Genomic DNA, 18,935 nt, shown 5'->3' with positions numbered 1-18,935 from the left:
AAATGTGTTTAAATTTGTACCAGAATCCAATAACAAAAAAACACATTTATAGGGTTAGGGTAACATCTAACACAGTCAATTTAGAGTTTATTTGGACATATTTTGACAGTTTAATGAGTTTTATTTTGTGTCTGTCCCGCTTGAATGAAATGTGTCTTTTTTTTAACGACGATGAAGTTACTGTTTCTGCAAATGGAGTCTGGTGGCTTTGGCGAGAGCGATGGCAGCTGTTTCTGGTTTAACAAGAGGGATCTTGTCAGACACGCAGTACAACAATCAGTCCCAGAGGCAAGAAAGTGAGATTTCCTTGATTGTAAAGCATGTCTAGATGTTATATAAACGGTGCCTTCAAATGAGCCGTCAGGACTTCTGTAAGGCTGTGATGTAACAACTATACAGTCACCACCCTCAGCCACGCCCCCCAAGTACATCCATAGTTGCAAAAACACCGGCAGAGCTGATACGAAAACACAGTACGAGAGCTGACCAATCAAAGCAGACTGGGCTTTTCAGGAACCGGAGCCAAAACTGTCACACATTCGCAAAATGTATGCCTACTGGCTAGTTTAGCATCTAAGAGTTGATTTAGTACAGCTGTTCTTCTGTTGTTAGTGTCGCTGGCTCAGGCATGTGTGAGTTGGCCAATCAGAGGAGACTGGGTATTCGGGAGGGGGGCAAAAACAGAGTGTCTCAGACAGAGGGGGAATACAGATCTGCAGCACTGGAGAATATTAGAAAACTGATGTGTCTTTTGAGCATTAAATCATGTAAACCCATTCTAGTAGTCACCCAAAATGAACATGTCTCCTTTAAGTTAACCTTTAAAAAGAGCTCTATTGGGAAAGATAACAATCTAGCGTAAATAGTAGCTGTTAGCTGTTTTAACCAGGTTTATATCAGAGAAAGCAGACACAATGGATTCAAAAAAAGAAAGAGCAACAACTGTTTGGAATTACGAGTGTATTGAAAATATTGTGAACTTTATTTCAGAATAGAATACAGTTGAGATTTGACGTAATCATTCAGAGTGACAACCTTTTGATCCTCTTCGTCATTAGCGTTGATTTCGGCGCTCTGGGCAGCAGGAGTTGTTTGCATGGCTTGTGATATATATTGTCGGGTTATGTTAAGTGCTCTAAGATTACTCATGACAGCAACTTTGTTTGGAAGTTTGCCGTGATGGGTTGAAACTAGTTGGCACATCCACCAGGGCACATAGTTTGCAAGTTAAATCTCATGATTGAACGTTTGCACCAGGCGTCAAGTAAATTAACCTCTGTCCTCTATTTGCATTTACAGTACCTTAATGTTGTCATGCTACCATTTGCCTAAATTAAATGTGGTTTCAGAATAAAAACGATGTTCCACTTGGTGCCTCAGCCTGTAAACATGGACCTTGGTCAGATTTGTTTTGTGGTACTTTTGAATCTTTTTGTTTTAACTGGCAAAACGTGAAGGAGATCAGGAATGGATGCAAGTCATAAGGCATTAGGTTGTATCCTGACTCTTGGGAAAAAAACAAACAGGTGCTCAAATTTGATATATTTTTTTGTACGAGACTGTCAAATCTTGGAATGCAGAAAAACCGGTTCAGGTTACAGCAATATTTTTAAGTCAATAAGGGCAAAAATAAAGAAATAAATACATAAATAAGGTAATATAAGCATTCCTCACACCAGAATTGAAGATGAACATAAACACTGATGCACCTGAATTTCCCGCATTGACAATCAGCTTTGTAGGACATCAAAGGGAAACCAGACCCCGCCTCAGAAATCACCACGGCAACAGTTCTGATGATCCAAAAGCGATGCGGCTCCACAGCACATTACAAAAATAGACACAGTTCTGCCGACGAAACACCTCAATACGACACCTACTACAGAATATCATCATGCATGGGTGGCACGTTGTTTTGTAACACCAGAACTGTTGCACTGTCGCACGCTACATCAACCAATGAGATCTCTCTGCTGCAGATGTTTCAGGAATGAAAAAGGAGGACATGTTTGGGATAAGACCTCAAGAAGAAGCGAAGCCACTGATGCCACAATGTTTAAAAAACTTCCACGATGAGTGAAGAAGCGATATCGACTTTAGTGTGCTCTAGTGGACCATTGAGATGGTTATAAATATGTCGACGATTGGCACGCTCTTGGCACTGTGATGTATTCGGTAAAAACACAAAAAAGTCAATCAAAGTTAAACATTGCAGGGCTCTAAAAATTACATTTATCATTTTCTGTTAATATTGAACGGCAGTTTTAAATTCATGATAAATGTGTCCCTTATATTGTCTTGAGAAAACTCTAATCTTAAACACACACTAAATACAGTATGTGTAACTACATTTGGTTTGGTTAGAAGAAAACCAGGTTACACACAGCAAAACACACAGCATGACTCGGTTTCCGCACAGTTTTGGCGTACTGGTAGTCAGGTTATAAGATGGTCTGGGTTCCCTCACTCTTCCATCATGTGCCATATTTCATTAAAGCAACTTTTTCTTATTTTTTTTTTTAACAAAATATGTTCAGTTCAGAACTGAACTGAACTGAACTGAACAAAATATGTTTCAAACTCTTATCCCTTTTTTCAGATCTTTGAGCGCTCATAAAGTGAACTTATATCAGAACTGTAAAAACTTGCTGTAAACTGCGATAAAAGGCAACAGTCACCTTATCAGCTGCGACGTTACTCCTTATTTCAGTGCTCCACTTCTTGTCTAGTTTGATTAATAATTGAGTAATACTTACATAAAAATGATCGGCTACATGACTTTGCATGAAGAATGCACACCAAAGTGGCAAAACAGCGGAGAATGAAGTTGACTTTTTTAAAATGCATCTACTTCAAATCTAAAACATCTTTGCAAGACCTTGGCCTGACTTGAACAATAGAAACTGAGGCCAAGAGCTTAGCAAAGTGTGTTTGTTATCCATCTTGAACAATTTTTGTTAAGTTACAGCTACAAAAACCACAAAAACAAGCAAAATGTGGTTGAGGCCCTCATGAAGCTGACTTTTATCCTCAGAGGATGAGAAGATGTAGAGCTGTCAAAGGACTGTGAAGCTTCTTCTTTTCGGTTGTTTTGCCTCGAAGCTGACCACAATTCAACAATCTTAGCCACTCCGGTGGCTTCCGTCTCCGGTGCGCTGTATTCGGGCCAGGACCATCTCGTGGGACACTCTCTTGCGGTCCTTGGCCAGGCCCAAGCAGCACATGAGGTCGATGAAACAAGTGGTAAGGTTCATCTTGCAGCCAAACTCGCTGGTTGCATAGTCATAGGGGAAAGAGTGGTGATAATTGTGGAATCCCTCACCTGTAAGGTACAAGAAACACATTGTCAACACATCATACTAAAACCAGGAAACAAGACATAGAACGTCAGGGTTTTTCCTACCACCTCAGTCTTCCGTAACCTGAGGAAAACACTAGTACAAGATATGTATCAGACTCTGCAATGCTTCCTGATGTTTACTGGACATTTAGACTGATTAAGGGCTAACGAGTAACACAGAAGAAAAGAAGAAATGACCTCCCTGATCGTAAGCAATGATCCTTTTTCGCTCATGCTGATTAAATCAGTTGTCTTGTTTTGTTACTTATCTTGCAAACTAGTTGACAGGTGTCAGTGACATTTGACAGAAAGTTAAGCCAGGCGCCAACAAAGATTAGACTTGATATGTAAAGATCCCTGTTTACTTGATATGTTGGCTCGTTACACTTCATCATGGTGCAACAGGTGAGTTCTCGTAACCCATGCAGAGACCTACAGCAGCGGTCAATGTGACCTCAATTCGAACAGAACAAACACCACTGGTTGTATTTAGGGATGCACCATAAAATCGCCACATCATTGGTATCGGCTGATAAAGGCTTTTAAAATGAGATATTTGCATCGGCCTGAAATGAACATTTTTGCTGACGTGAAAGGCTGATTACATGATGAATGTGAATGTGTTCATTTTGAAATTCAGAAGTAAGCATACAAATGTGTAAATGCCACTACAGGAGAGACTTCAAGTATTTAATATTGTTTTCCTAGCATTGCTATCAGCTGCCAGATTCGTTTAGGCGTAACTTCTTTGACACGCACTGAACTTACTCTTGAACTCACCGTGCTGCCAAATGTAGGCAAAAGGTGAACATTTCTATTCTGAGCAGTCATGCACAAAGTTAAGGGCATCCCGACTATAGGTGTCATGACTGTTTATCTAACATTCCTGTTTTAATCTCTCTTCATCTTTTCTTTTGTTAAAACGACAGCACATTTTTCATACCTATGGCGCTGAACGTGACAAACTTGTTCTCCCGTGGGTTGATGTTCTTGTCATAGGGTCGGTTTCCCCACATGTGAGCCGCGCTGTTGACCAGCCAGGTGGCGTTCAACACCAGGGTGTACCTCAGCAGAGCCGGGACGAAGTACGCCACCCACAGAGACTCCCCCCACAGGTACCAAGGCACGGACATGGGGACGAAGAAGCACATGACCAGCACAGACGGCTTGTAATACCTGTCGAGGGCACAGAGTGGGCAGACAGCAGAAAGAACGGAGCTGTTTACACAGTACAACACGAATGTTAACCTAATTATCTACATGTAAGACGCCTGATTGTTCACTCTTTCACTTTCTTTCACATGACACAGTTCTCACAGAAGCCAACAGTGAGTCAATCTGGACGTACATGAATAACATGTTGGTAACTGTCATCTTGTTTAAATACAATGACTCATACAGCTTGCACTGTAGACACAAGTCTGCAGCAGTGTGGCTAAATCTTAATGTGTGGAAGAGTTTATTTTTTCTTTCTTCATTTGCATTTAATACACTTCCTAGAAATAAAGTTATAAAAAACAATTGTGTTCATTTACTTCCCACACTACCTGTGAAAGGAGTGAAGTGAACCTTTTCTAAGATTGAATCCTTCCAGGCTGATATTTAACAGTTAGAGTGAAGTCTTGCACAGCCAGATCTATCCTGACACTTTGTTTTAGTGCTGTTCCATCTAACCTTGTTATCATTCTGGTTCAGTGCCCATTTTTTGGATGGCTCCATTTTTTTTCACTCCATTCATGTTTCAGAAGAGTTTTAAGCCTGGAACCGAAGCCAACCATCTATAAGATGAATCTGGACTACAAAACAGTTGTTAATAATTATACAAAGAGTAAAGAACTACTCATCTCTTAAATAATTGCAGATAATCTCTTTCCAAAAGCTTCCAACTCACAAACACTAGCACATGGCCTGACTTGTAGTTATTTTCACCCCTTTGGACACTCACTCATCTCTAAAAGAAACTGCATTTTAGAAAGAAAAATCACGATTTCTCGCTGGTAAATGTTACATAAACGATCCAATCATGGTAGCAGTAACTCTCTAGCCGACATGACTTTCATGGGTGCGCTACCAATCAGTGACATTGCTGATACACTTTAGGAATGTGGGTAAAATGTGTTTTTCCTAAAATGAGATTGATATCATACAGACTTGTGGCTTATATCATCGTTTCACAATCTCATAGCTCCTGGGTGGTTACGACATGATGGCTAATAATCACCATCCTCGATTCAGAATATGAATGAGTTTGTTACTTATGGAACCGCACTGTTAATCTCAAAAGCAGTGGCTTGTTCGATTTCCTAATCACTAATCACAATTGTCTTGGGCGGCGCTAAGCCCAGGATGCAGCAACAGTGCCCTTGACAAATAGTGTTAGGGTTGAACTTGTTTGGGTTGAATATTTGCATGTGAAAGAGACAGGCAACTGAAATAGAACGGCAGACTTATACCCACAGCCTACTTCCTGTTAGTTAGAAACATACGATGTAAAATCAACCAATGACTGAGGCCACTTACTTCCTTTGAAACATTACAACTTTGTCAGACAGCAGGTCAGTGAGCTCCAGCTTGCGGCCTTTCTCGATGACGTCGGGGTGTTTGCGCACCAGCAGCCAGCCGATGTGAGCAAAGAAGAAGCCCCGCACGGCATTGTGAGGGTCAGCATCTGTCTCTGAATATTTGTGGTGAACCCTGTGGTCTCGAGCCCATTCAAAGATATCATTCTGTGGGTTCAAGTAAATGCGGAGATTACATACACTGTCGACACAACATGGTACTTACACAGTAATGAAAACTGCTATTATCTCGACGTCAAGTGTGCCGATCTGTCATTTTTAGGTACCTGAAATGCCATGGAGTTAGCAACACCGAGAAAGATCCTTAGAGGTAATGAGGCCTTGTAGGATCTGTGACTCCACAGGCGATGAGCTCCTGCAGTGACTCCTAAAGCACTTATCAAAAAACAAAGTACGGCTGTGGGGAGAAAAATGCATCAACAAATTAGTCAGACCATTTTCTACTCATCTCCTCCTATCATAAACACTTTATTGCAATAACTCATACATGCATACATTTGTACTGTCAGTGTTACATGAACCTGGGGATTTTAATAAATGGGTACATGAGGGATGTGCAATATACTAACTATTCATTGTTATGACAATTGTTGACATGTACTTTAAATACCTGCCTGGACTGTGATGACATTGATGACTACAGATGATCTTAGGCTGTTGTTGTTTGTTTTTTTTAATGTGTCTATATGTTTTGTTGCCACTCTGAGGACATTAAAGTTTTTCTAAGACTAAGTACTGGGAAGATAATCCAGCAACAGGTGATTCAGACTCTGATTATTCAGTGTTGACAGGCTGTTACTCATGACGTGTCACCAGTGGTAAAGTGTTGTGGTGACTACAGACAGACATAGGCGGCTGCATAAGAACCAAAGTAGCACATTCTTAAAATTATTTGTCAGAAATCTGCCAGAAAACACTATCTTGCAAGAAGTGATTTATCACAAGACAATACTCTATGTTACGTTATAATATCTGGGTAAGTGACGGGGAGAGCATCCTCTTAAAACCATAAAATAGTTTTTCAAAAAGCATAAATTATTCATGTTCAACAGACATTTTCATTTGTATTAAAGGTAGAAAATACACATTACAATTACATGTATTAAAATAGCTCTCTTATACAATATTTCTTAAATATCATTCAAATTTGCCTTTGATTGAACTGGTTTAGTTAACACTTTATAATAACTGTCATTAGTAAATGATAACTGTATAGCTAATTTCAGTTAATAGTTATCTCACTGTTAACAAACAATGAAATGCTTTACAAAACATTTATTAAGCATTTTTTTATTTAAAGGGGCACTATATAGTTTTGGAAAATAAATTCAAACACAGAAATTTATTATTTACAATATCAATAAGGTCATAATACAAACTCAGAAAATCTTTATTTCATAACTTCATAAGCAAGCCGTCCTCAGAGGAAAATAAGGTGGCAGGGTCCGCCGAATATAAACAAAGTTAAACAGTATGAAATTGTCTGTGAAAGGAAGTTTGTTTATTCAGTTTACTCAGTCATGAAATTCAATCAATGAAGGTTTTCTCTTCTGGTGGAATTTTCTTCTTCTTCCTTAAAAGTACATAATGTACCTTTATCGTTTAAAGTTGCAACTGATGCTTACAATACTTTATACATGATTAAAAAAATACTATGTCCTTTATCTATAAACATGATTCGGACGGCCATTATATAGTTGCACCTGATGTTTATAAACTTTTACAATTGCTTAATTAAAATATATAAAGCATTTCATCGTTTTTAAGAATCACCTGACTATTAACTAAAGTCTCATTAACTATATATTTTTTTGATGATGACGATGATGATGGTTATTTTGAAGTGTTTTGTTGGTTTATACTGGCCTACTTGTTTCACAACGATAACCGAAAAGGAAGCAGAGGCATGTTATATGATGATGTCATTACATCATATAACATCCGATAAAACCATTAGGTGATTGCATGTGTGGTAAGACGCAGAAGTGCAACCTCTGTGGTTTTCATTCATTAGAAACACTCATCCAAATGAACAAAATGTACCAAAGTAGCATGCAGTTTATGTAATTAACCGGCCACTCTTCCTTTGTCTGCATCCCTGATATACTGACGCTGTTACTTAATCAGGAAGGCATGGCCTCTGCTGTTGAGGAGTACAAGTTATTTTCCTGACAAGCATGCACTGAGCAGTTTGCAGCTCCAGGATGCATGCTGTGACAGTAAATCTCTTTATGATATACAGTATGACTGAGCTTTAATCCCACAACATCCAGGGTACTGGGGAGGATCATGCACAAATTTATGCATGCACCAGTGGTGAGAGAGTGGGCCCGGCTGCTGACATAACAGATGTGATTGAGGTAAAAACACTGTATGTAATTCCACTAACAGAGAAATAAAAACAGACATGCAGTAACAGGTAGGATTTTTTTTTTACTTACACCAAAGCAAGGTCAAAGGAGATGCGGAAGGGATGAGGGAGATGGCGTACAGGGCACCTATATGTAATAGAGTCATCAATATGACATTCTTCCAAACGATTGTCGTGCCAGGTTTTGGGCCCTCTTTCTCTTTGTACGTGTGATCAAACACGTCTTCTCTGGTGGCCTCTGGAAGAACATCCCCATTTTGGTTACTGGACTTGTGCTGCTTCTTCTCCAACGCCTCCGCCTCCGTCATCGTGGCAGCGGTTCGGTGATGCTCTGAGCGGCAAAGAAAAACGAGAGAAAATTTTCGGTTTGTCTCGGTGTTTTCGTGTCGAGGAAACGTCACGGAGGCCAAACACACCTTCTCACGTTGACCGGTAATTATTATTTGTTCGTGCTCGCCGCTAGCTTAGCAACCTTTAGCTAGCTGGCGCTGCTGGGTGAGGAAGAGGATGGTCATGTAACGATGATGCTGAGTTTTCTAGCTGACATAAGACGTTTGCTGCGCCGTGTTAACGCCGGCGCCGCACCTGTGGAGTAAAAAACATAGCGGATAAATAACTCACCGAAGACGAGACGAGTAGAAAACGGGGTTTTGAGGGGGTGTTACACGGAGATGAAGCGGGTCCGCTTATCCCAAAAAAAAAACACTACAGTAACCCAGAAAAGGGAGAGTGATAGTCAGCTCTGCAGCGAGCGAATCAATAAGAGCTGGAGCTCGTGGTGCCACTGACCAATCAGAGTTCGGATGCCGCCTCAACCTCGCCCTCTGATTGGCTGCCTGTTTATCTGCTGTTCACCTTTTATTCATTCTCCTGCCAGATGTAGCATATATTTACCTCCCCGCGGAGAGCAGCTGCTGCTGTCTAGACATGTATTGAATTGACTGCGCTCATTCGTCCATTCACACGTGGATTAAAAACGAGTGGAGCAAGGTGAGGAAGTGTTAAAATCTGGGGTGAAAACTAAAGTTAAGGGTGGGGGGGCGGAAGAAAACTTACTGTAAACGGAGGACCCCCCCACCCACCCAACAGGGGAAGTACAGAAATGCTAGCTCTGTTACGTCATCAGCCCTGAATCGTTTTAATAAATAAATAAAAATGAGATAAAAATAATAAAAATATTTCTGCAATATAAGAGCAAATTTGCTTTATCCACTGTGAATATTTTTTTTAATGTTTTATTTGTGTGCTGAATTCTAATCCAATCATGTAAAAAAAGGCTGTTTACTGCGCAGTAAAACAGATGAGACTTCAGATCACATGACAACAAATTAAAGACGGTTTAATTCAACACATCCGTGAGGTTTCACCTCCATGGCCTACATTTAAAAACAGACGCTTTGTCTCCATCTAGTGGAGAAAACAAGGCAGCACACTCGCAGGGAGCCTTCGCCGGTGTTGCATCGAGCTCTGTTTCCTCGTCGAGATGTGTCTCCCCTGGTCCCGCCCCCGTCCGAAAGGGCCCGAAGGGCGAAGGAAGCGCGCGTTCACAAAAAGCTCGCCCCCGAGCTGTTGTGCTCGTACCACAGAGGCACTGTGGAGAGAGCTGAGGTTCAAAACTGACTTTTTTAAGCGAGTTTTATCTGAAGATGTTGTGTTGTAGAAGTGAAATCCAAATTTCATGACTGTCTAGTTATATTTTTAAACTGGGACAACAGCACATGTGTTTGTGTTTTTATGTCTTTATTAACACAACCAACTACTGTTATTTCTATCAATAAAAAATATTATATTTGTGGGAGACTTTTCATTTATTATGCTCATTCATTTATAGGCTAAATATAAATCGCTATTTTATCATATTTGTCTTAAATCCAGCTCCATTATAGCAGGTAAAGCGCATCCTGACAGCTTGGAGTATTACTGTCAGATATTGTTCCCCCTCTGTTCAATAGGAAAGGAGGCTCACACATCTTTCAAATTCATACTGCTGACTTCTGTCCCCACAACAGACAAGTCCTGTGATTTTCAGGCTGATATCATTAAATTTGACCATTTACAACAGGGGGAACGCATCCTGACAGCTTGGAGTATTACTGTCAGATACTGTTCTGGATTTAAGACAAATATGATAAAATAGCAATTTATATTTAGCCTATAAATGAATGAGCATAATAAATGAAAAGTCTCTGACAAATATAGTATTTTTTATTGATAGAAATAACAGTAATTGGTTGTGTTAATAAAGACATAAAAACACAAACATATGTGCTGTTGTCCCAGTTTAAAAATATAACTAGGCAGTCATGAAATTTGGATTTCACTTCTACAATACAACATCTTCAGATAAAACTCGCTAAACAAAGTCAGTTTTGAACCTTAGCTCTCTCCACAGTGCCTCTGTGGTACGAGCACAACAGCTCGGGAGCGAGCTTTTTGTGAACGCGCGCTTCCTTCTCCCTTCGGGCCGTTTCGGACGGGGGCGGGACCAGGGGAGGCACATCTCGACGAGGAAACAGAGCTCGATACAACACCGGCTTCATAACGTGCAAACAGGGGCTAACCTATTTCATAAACGTTCAAGTCTCAGGACACCTGCAGCAAAAAAAATATATAAAAAATTCATCATTAATAAAACTCGTGCCACCAGTTGATATTTCTATTCGCAGCATCCTCATGACATCATCAGTCGGCGACTTTATTTACTTCTGGTCCAGTTCCGTCAGCCGCTGCCGCTGTGCCGCCGCGATGGAAGTAAACAGGGACGAAGCGGAGCGCTGCATCGACATCGCGACCGCGGCGTTAACCAACAACCAGCCGGAGAAGGCGCAGCGGTTCCTGGAGAAGGCGCAGAGACTCTTCCCGACAGAGAAAGCGAAGGGTGAGTTAAAATGGCCGAGCCGTTCGAAGTCGGGGGCGCTTCGGCTGGGGAGGTACGCAGCAGCATCACCGGCAGCATCACCTGCATCCCGGATGAGCTCTGCGGCGCAAGTAGCCGGGGCCTGTGATAGCTAGCACAGTAGCTAGCTGGTTTATCATTCCAGCTAATGTATGTTATAATGTTGTCATGTCAAGACACATTAAACTGCTCCTAATGTTGTTTAAGACATATTCTGTACACCTGCTCCACATAAAACAGATGTGTGGAGGGTGTCAGAGATAACACTTACCATCTGCTTTTCCATTATGTAGCTAATGCTAGAAAGTCATTGCCAAGACTTCTGGATGATGTTTTATCATTCAGTTTATTATTCTTGCATAGCAAATACCTAAACCCACCCCTCCCAGGTCTGGACCAAGAGGCATCATAAACCACATATACTTTAGGTAGCAAAAGAAAATACAGAAAAGGAAGAAACACAATGCACTGCATATTAATGTGATACCATGTCTATTCATACATGCATCCATGCATATATGCACATGTACCCATACAGCAGGTACAGTAGAGTATGATATGACAAACCTCATCTCTGCACCGTCGCATCTGTTTTGTGCCGGCACACTCACAAGGCTTGTGACATCCCTGCAAACAGTTTGTAAATCAAATCAAATCAGTTTTATGGATATAGTCCAAAATCACAATCACATTGCCTCAGTGGGCGTTACATTCTGTACAGTGAACAACATCCTCTGTCCTTAGACCCTCAATTCGTGTGAGGAAAAACTTGCCATATTGAAAAAAAAAAACACTTTTAACAGGGAAACACCACATGTGGTGTGCCACAAACTCTGCACAAATGCATGTGCATAAAACACACATCCATTACATTGCAACCAATCAGAAGAAATTGCTGCAGTTGCAATCAGCTAAGTGCATCCTGGAAAAACGTCCATTATACACAATTAACTTGGATCATGGGTATGCTTATGTTGTGTATCCCTCATACAGGTGGTGTGTTAGCAGTATTGTAATATATAACCTGTAGGTGTTATATATTACAGATTATTGTATAGGACGTTATGGTTATTATGGTGAGGGCTAAGTCACTTGTATTCTGGTCAAAAGGAAGAATCAGAATCAGAATTCCTTTATTTGTCCCGCAAACGGGGACATTTCTGTGTCACAGCAGCCAAAGGACAGTAATATTACAATAAACTATAATAATAGTAAAAATAAACAATAAAATAAAAAGGTAAGAATAGAAATAGGCCCGTATATACATCGTATGTACATAATATTTACAATATGAACAGTGTAATTAGAACAGTGTGGCAGTGTGTTGTTATTAATAAATAATAATAAATATGGGTATGAAAAATTGCCCAGTTAGTGCAATCCAAAATGGGAAATGGGTTAAGTGTAGAGATTTCTATTGCACAGTGCACAGTGAGGTCTACTGGGAGCAGTGCTGGTTATACAGTCTGACAGCAGCAGGAAGGAAGGACCTGCGATACCTCTCCTTCACACACTTGGGGTGTATCAGTCTATCACTGAAGGAGCTGCCCAGTGCTGTGATAGTGTCCTGCAGGGGGTGGGACTCCTTCACCAGCAGCGATGACAGCTTATCCATCATCCTGCTCTCTCCCACCACCTGCACTGGGTCAAGAGGGCATCCCAGGATGGAGCTGGCCTTCTTGATAAGTTTATCAAGTCTCCTCCTACCTGCTGCCGAGAAAGAAGAAATTCTGACAGTACTGGTTGAGCTGTCTTCTAACTAGCTGTCCACATGTATGAGTTTCAATTTGAGCACTTTACTTATATATTGTCTCCCTACAATAAGGCAGGATAGCATTTTCATCAACAGCATTAATCAACAAGTATTATACAGGAAGATAAATGACATGTATAGATTACACATACACAAACATGTGACCTCAAACTGCTGGGAACCATAGTTTCTCCACATAACGTGGCCGTCCATCTGATAACAGTTCATTGTCGCGCCTACAGAGAGGTGATTGATATGAAGTGATGCCATGCTTAGTTGGAGGAACAACAAATAATGCCATATATGGATAAGGATCTATTGTTTTTTTGCAGACATATGAGAACACCTCAATTAGTAATGCTAAGATTAATCAATTATTGGCCAACTGTTAAATGAATCACCAATTATTTTGATAAATGGTTAATCAGAGTGTTTTCTTTTACGACTAAAAAAAAAAAAAAAAGATTTTCTGCTTTCTCGCCTCCTCTATGACAGTAAAGTGAATATCTTTGGGTTGTGGACAAAACAAGACATTTGAGGACGTCATCTTGGGCTTTGGGAGGCAGTGACGGACATTTTTCACAGTTTTTTAACATTTTATAGACCAAACAACTAATCGATTAATTGAGATCTGATCTAAATCTGATCTAAATATCCCCTGAACGCACCAACAGTTGTTCCTAATATATTGTCCCGTTGATATCAAGTATCATCAGTATTGTGATATATTGGTGTATGCAGGCATTGAGAATAGTTACTTAAATCTTTTAAATTTACATACAACAATTAAAACACCAATATTATGATGTAGCTCAATGCATTTCGGGGGGATTTTAAAGGCTCCTGTTAGTTCTCAGCTTTCTGTCTTTTTCTGTCTTTTCCTTGTTGTATCACATAAATAAATTGGGATATTTATGCATTTAGTCTCGAATAGTGTGACAGTGTTCTGGATTTTTATGAATATCCCGGAGCCCTATTGGTTACATTGGAACATTTTTCTGATTTTAATTAGAGCGTGCTCTTAAAATCCAAACTGTAAGACCACAGGCAAATAAGTAGAGCCTACAAATCGTAGATATTAATATAAGACTCCTAAAGGGCACCACGGTTGCTACTCTGACAATATTGTATTAATGCCCTTATGTAGCTGTTGCAGGTATCTAGAAATGTAATAATGAGTGCTTGTCTGAATGTCTTTCACATCACTGTTGTTGTATCTCTTCTAGTTCTGCTGGAGCTAATAGCAAAGAATGGATTCACACCCAGACAAAGCGGCCACTCAGACTTCAGTGGGGTGTCGGGGCCTCGGCAGCGGCAGACCAACCACGAGGACACCAGACCTGAAGAAAAGCCTTCAGAGACCTCAAAATCCTATACAGCAGATCAGCTAGATGCTGTGAAGAGGTGAGGCTGATAATCATGTACATCAGAAGTGGGCTGGAAGGCATAGTTGACTCCTGACACTGAGAATCATGTCTTCTCTGCACAGGATAAAACAGTGTAAAGATTTCTATGAAATTCTCGGGGTCCAGGCGGACGCCTCTGAGGATGAACTCAAAAGATCGTATAGAAAACTCGCTTTGAAGTTCCACCCAGACAAGAATCATGCTCCTGGTGCTACAGAGGCTTTTAAAGGTGACCAGCATGAACTTTTATCCATCAGTTCATTAATACATATGGTTACAAAAGGTTTCTTTTAGCCCTTTTTTGTGATGCTCAGCCTAATAATTTCTCTTTTACAACAGCTATTGGGAATGCATATGCTGTTCTGAGTAATGCTAATAAAAGAAGACAGTACGATCAATGTGGAGAGGAGAGGAGGCATCCGTCAACACACGGCCCAGATAATGGAAACTTCGAGCCAGATATTTCACCTGAAGACCTCTTTAATATGTTCTTTGGAGGAGGCTACCCGACAAGTACGTGTCACCATTCTGTGTTTTTCACTCCAAACTCGTGAGACATTTTCATTGTAATGCTCTCGTCATGATCCGTCAATTAACATGTGCTATTTTGATCCAGGCAATGCCAATGTGTACACTAACGGGCGGATGCGTTACCCAAGGCGAGAGAGGAGGGAGCGCCAGCGAGATGTAAGTTAATATTGGAGCTCCTGCAAAATGCAGGTGTGCATGAAATGTGAAGTGATTGTCGAACAGCAGGGGGAGACATTGAGTTATCTGTGATTTAACCTTTTGAGGTACATTCAGCAATATTCAAGTGTCTTTCAAATGTTTCAGAACAAAGCAAATACAGTCAGTGGAATGTGGTTATTTTATTATTGTTGTGTATTTTTCATCATCATCGTGTTTTTAATTCAGTTAAGTTTCCAGAGTGGGTTTGCTGGGTTTAATTGAGTTTGAGTTTGTTTGAGACATGTTTAGTTTGGGTTTAGTTTTTATTAGATTTAGTATTAGTTTTAGTTTTTAATTATAATATGGGGGGTATTTGTTAGGGGCAAGTTTTAAAATAAGTATTATGATACAAACACAACACCCAGTCTCAATAAACATACGCACCAATGCTTCCCATCCAGTCAAAAATGTGTTGTTCTTTCATGTTTGTACAGTCGACTGTTTGAGACTAGAAGGCTGTTTTCACATTCATTGCTGAAAGTTTAGTCTCTATGGGATCTAGGAGCACGATTTTTGACATCATAAATAGTCTGGAAGCCAACTGTGGTCATAATATTCAGCATACACAAGTGTGATGTGGAAAATTGAAGCCTCCAGTGCACTAACACTGAGAACAGAAGTTGGAGACATCTTGTGTGCAGCAGTTATATTTGTGAAATGCAAAAAATTGTTGCATCTTCATATATTCTGGGAGGTATAGGTGCAATTTTAAGGATTTTCATATGGTTATCATACGTTTTTTTGCAATGTCAGATACACATCTGTAAATGTTATTTGTATGCCTCCTTTGATTCAGTCGTATTTGACACTGAAGTGTTTTCTTTGCAGGGAGGCCTCGCTCTGTTCGTGCAGGTCATGCCCATCCTCATCCTGGTTATTGTGTCCGCCCTCAGTCAGATCATGGTCAACAGCCCCACCTACAGCCTCAGCTTCAGGCCGTGAGTGTGATCCCTGTTCTGAACACCTGCAGGAAGGATGTTAAATAACAAAACTAACTGTTGTTCTGCAAAACTCCAATAGACCTCAGACTGAAGATTACATAAAACCCAAGTTCATGACCGTGTTTGAAATGTCGCTGAATTACGGATTAACCAGCACAAAAATAGATTTAATTTTCTTTAGTTATGTTGACTTTTCACCCTGATGTGTTTGATTTAAAAAGAACATCTTGATGCTGCCTCAGTTGATTCCAAATAATCACAGACCTCTTCTGTGTTTACAAGACTCCATGTGTCTGGCCTCTCTCCACGCCGTCTGCCTTTGTGTTCCAGATACACTTCTGTAGTTTCTGGCCCGTCTCTGTGCCATTATCAGCCACGTTTACAGAGACAGACTGTGCCGGATCTGTCGTCCTCATGCTGGGTTCGATCACGTGATATGACATCCAACACTTTGTCCTCCTGTCTCCACGCAGGTCAGCAGGTTACACGCAGAAGAGGCTGACTGAGAACCTGAAGGTGCCGTATTATGTGGGGGAGCATTTCTCCAAGGAGGTCAACGGAGTGAATCTGAAGAATTTGGAGCGGTCGGTGGAGGATGATTATATTTCCAACCTTCGCAATAATTGCTGGAAGGAGAAACAACAAAGTATGTTTGCCAGGGAAACAAATCCTGCCTGTTTATTTATTTATTGGCTGTTGTTTCTGCCATGATCTATCAGTTCTGGGAAAATGATTATAGACATTGTGATTTGTATTACCCCTCATATATCTTTCATGAGATGTTTCTTTTATTTCCTACAGAGGAAGGCATGCTTTACAGAGCTCGCTATTTTGGAGACAACGATCTGTACCAAAGAGCACAGAGGGCCCGCACACCAAGCTGCGCCAAGCTGTCCGAGATCACAGCTTCATTACACGGTTGAGGCTGCTTTCGTAATTAAAAGCAAGTTTCTTCATTCTGAACACATTTTGTTGTGATTATCTGCGTGTTTCATTTCATTTCACAAAGTAAACAATGTTGTCTCTTTCCTTTCTTCTTCTCCAAGTTTCCAGAGTCAACACAAAACATTATCGGCTGTAAATACAAGAGCTTTAGCAATCTGGAAGATGACTCAACAAGCAACACGAACAAACCAGCACCAATCTGCATCAAGCTGACCACACGAACTGGCTGAAACCGTTTCTGTGGAATTTAAGTATGTGAAATGAAAATATATAATGTCATAAACGATAATGTTTTCGAAATGGAAACGCCACTTTTAAAAGAGCTTGTCCTCCTGACAAGACAGAGGTCTGGAAAACCTCCATGTGAGCCATTAAGATGAGAGAGGACACGTTTTTTGTGAGAATGCAGTATGAAAGCAGAACACAGTGAGGTTAGATGTAGTTGTACGGACGTTATTTATGTAGCAGTCGACTAGATATCACAGTGAATGCTTCCTCTTTGTTTTTATGCTGTCAGATCAGCGGAGGAGATAAATTTGAGGGGGATTTGCTGATTTTGACTTTAATGCACATTCTGAAACTATGCAGGAATAATGTGAAACCTCTGATCAATACACACTCATGTCTAAGGTTTGTCAGACACTTGAACACCTGAGATTCTTCTTCTGCTGTGTGTGTGTGTGAGAGAGAGATAGCAATTAGGAAATGTCCCTTTACACTTTGCCTCCTGTAGTTGTCTTAAAGATAGAAATATATACAATAGTATAACTTTAATGGTACTTCACAATAAAAGCCAAGAGAATGAGAGACGTGCCTACCCACAAAGTGGGACTTTAACAGGTTCTAGTTTTGGAGCATAATGTCTCTGATGAAAATCATCTGTTGGGGAAAAAGCAATCTTTGTCACACTTTTTAAGTTTATAGTATGCTATTTATTTTTTGTATTATTTATTTAAAAATGGATTATCAGACTAAGAGAACAGTACAACCCTGCTCACTTTTTTCCACCTTGTTTTTACTCCCTGATGAAAATAAATATGGATGCTTAAACCGTGTTGGTCGTGACTCAACGCTCCGAGCAGAACAAGCACAGAATGTGAAGACAAAAGCCCCGTCAGCACATTCGGCATATTGAAGTCAGTGAGCCGGCTGACTGAGCCTGGAAACATGGCTTTGTGCACGTTCACATTTTTAGGTGACGTGCAGCATGTGCAGAGCAGGAACTGCTGTGCCACATTCTCTAACCGCAAAATGTTCTCAGCTGATTCCGGCAGATGTTGCACCTCTGAGTTCAAGTTTTGAGCTGTCAGATTTTGTTATTGCAAAATTTTCTCTTGAAGTCTTGAAACGTGTCACTGTGCATGATATGCCCGTCATCTGAACTTTATCACAATATGTCAGGATCATATTTTAGTATGGTTTGTTAAAGAAAAGGCATGTGATTGTATATTTAGCAGAATCAAACACATTTTTCCATTTTTGCCTCATACAGTAATTTAAAGGTGCAGTAAGCAATTCTGGAGAAATATAGTTGATTGTCTCGTTCCCAAGTAATCAAAAACCAGTGCTTTTGGGGAATGGCAAAATCCCAATCTACTTCAGTTTTTTAGGAAAATGTCACAATGTTGTTTTGCTATAAAGCTCCAGAAATGTTTTTGTGGACTACAAAACTCCACCTGACTTTCCACCGACATAGGGTGAGTAGATAATGACTGAATTTTCATTTTTGGGTGAACTTACCCTTGAACTATCAACCAACTTCCTCCAGAAACACATGCACTAACATGCATGTGCAGCCTTCCTGGTGTTCAAAACAGAACAGAAGCTTGGATTACAACACACAAGTACCATCGGTTATTTCGTGCTATATTAATGTTCAAAATCTCATACTTAACTTTTTAAAAAGCTTTCTTGTCCTTAATTTTCCTAGATTTCCATTGGAAACCTGATTCTGGATGTAAAACTACCCATAATA

At 40.3% G+C, this 18,935-nt stretch overlaps 2 protein-coding genes across 2 annotated transcripts; one reads left to right on the top strand and one right to left on the bottom strand.

The window, feature by feature from the left end:
- Window positions 1–945: 945 nt before the first annotated feature.
- On the bottom strand, window positions 946–9,058 carry scd (stearoyl-CoA desaturase (delta-9-desaturase)). Its single transcript, XM_073489981.1, has 6 exons — window positions 8,912–9,058; window positions 8,361–8,621; window positions 6,186–6,316; window positions 5,861–6,066; window positions 4,284–4,516; window positions 946–3,322 (listed from the first exon to the last, which is right to left on the bottom strand). The coding sequence occupies exons 2-6, from the start codon at window positions 8,596–8,598 to the stop codon at window positions 3,123–3,125; spliced, it is 1,008 nt and encodes a 335-aa protein (XP_073346082.1). The 5' UTR covers window positions 8,599–8,621; window positions 8,912–9,058; the 3' UTR covers window positions 946–3,122.
- Window positions 9,059–10,980: 1,922 nt separating this feature from the next.
- dnajb12b (DnaJ heat shock protein family (Hsp40) member B12b) lies at window positions 10,981–18,010 on the top strand. The gene is made up of 9 exons (XM_073489698.1): window positions 10,981–11,168; window positions 14,166–14,343; window positions 14,429–14,574; window positions 14,685–14,858; window positions 14,962–15,032; window positions 15,903–16,012; window positions 16,489–16,661; window positions 16,817–16,958; window positions 17,062–18,010. The coding sequence occupies exons 1-8, from the start codon at window positions 11,036–11,038 to the stop codon at window positions 16,936–16,938; spliced, it is 1,107 nt and encodes a 368-aa protein (XP_073345799.1). The 5' UTR covers window positions 10,981–11,035; the 3' UTR covers window positions 16,939–16,958; window positions 17,062–18,010.
- Window positions 18,011–18,935: the final 925 nt, after the last annotated feature.

The sequence above is a fragment of the Pagrus major genome, chromosome 20, assembly GCF_040436345.1.
Source record: "Pagrus major chromosome 20, Pma_NU_1.0".
Taxonomy (NCBI): domain Eukaryota; kingdom Metazoa; phylum Chordata; class Actinopteri; order Spariformes; family Sparidae; genus Pagrus; species Pagrus major.
Note: the sequence above shows the minus strand (reverse complement) of the source record. Positions and strands in the feature narration are given on the sequence as shown.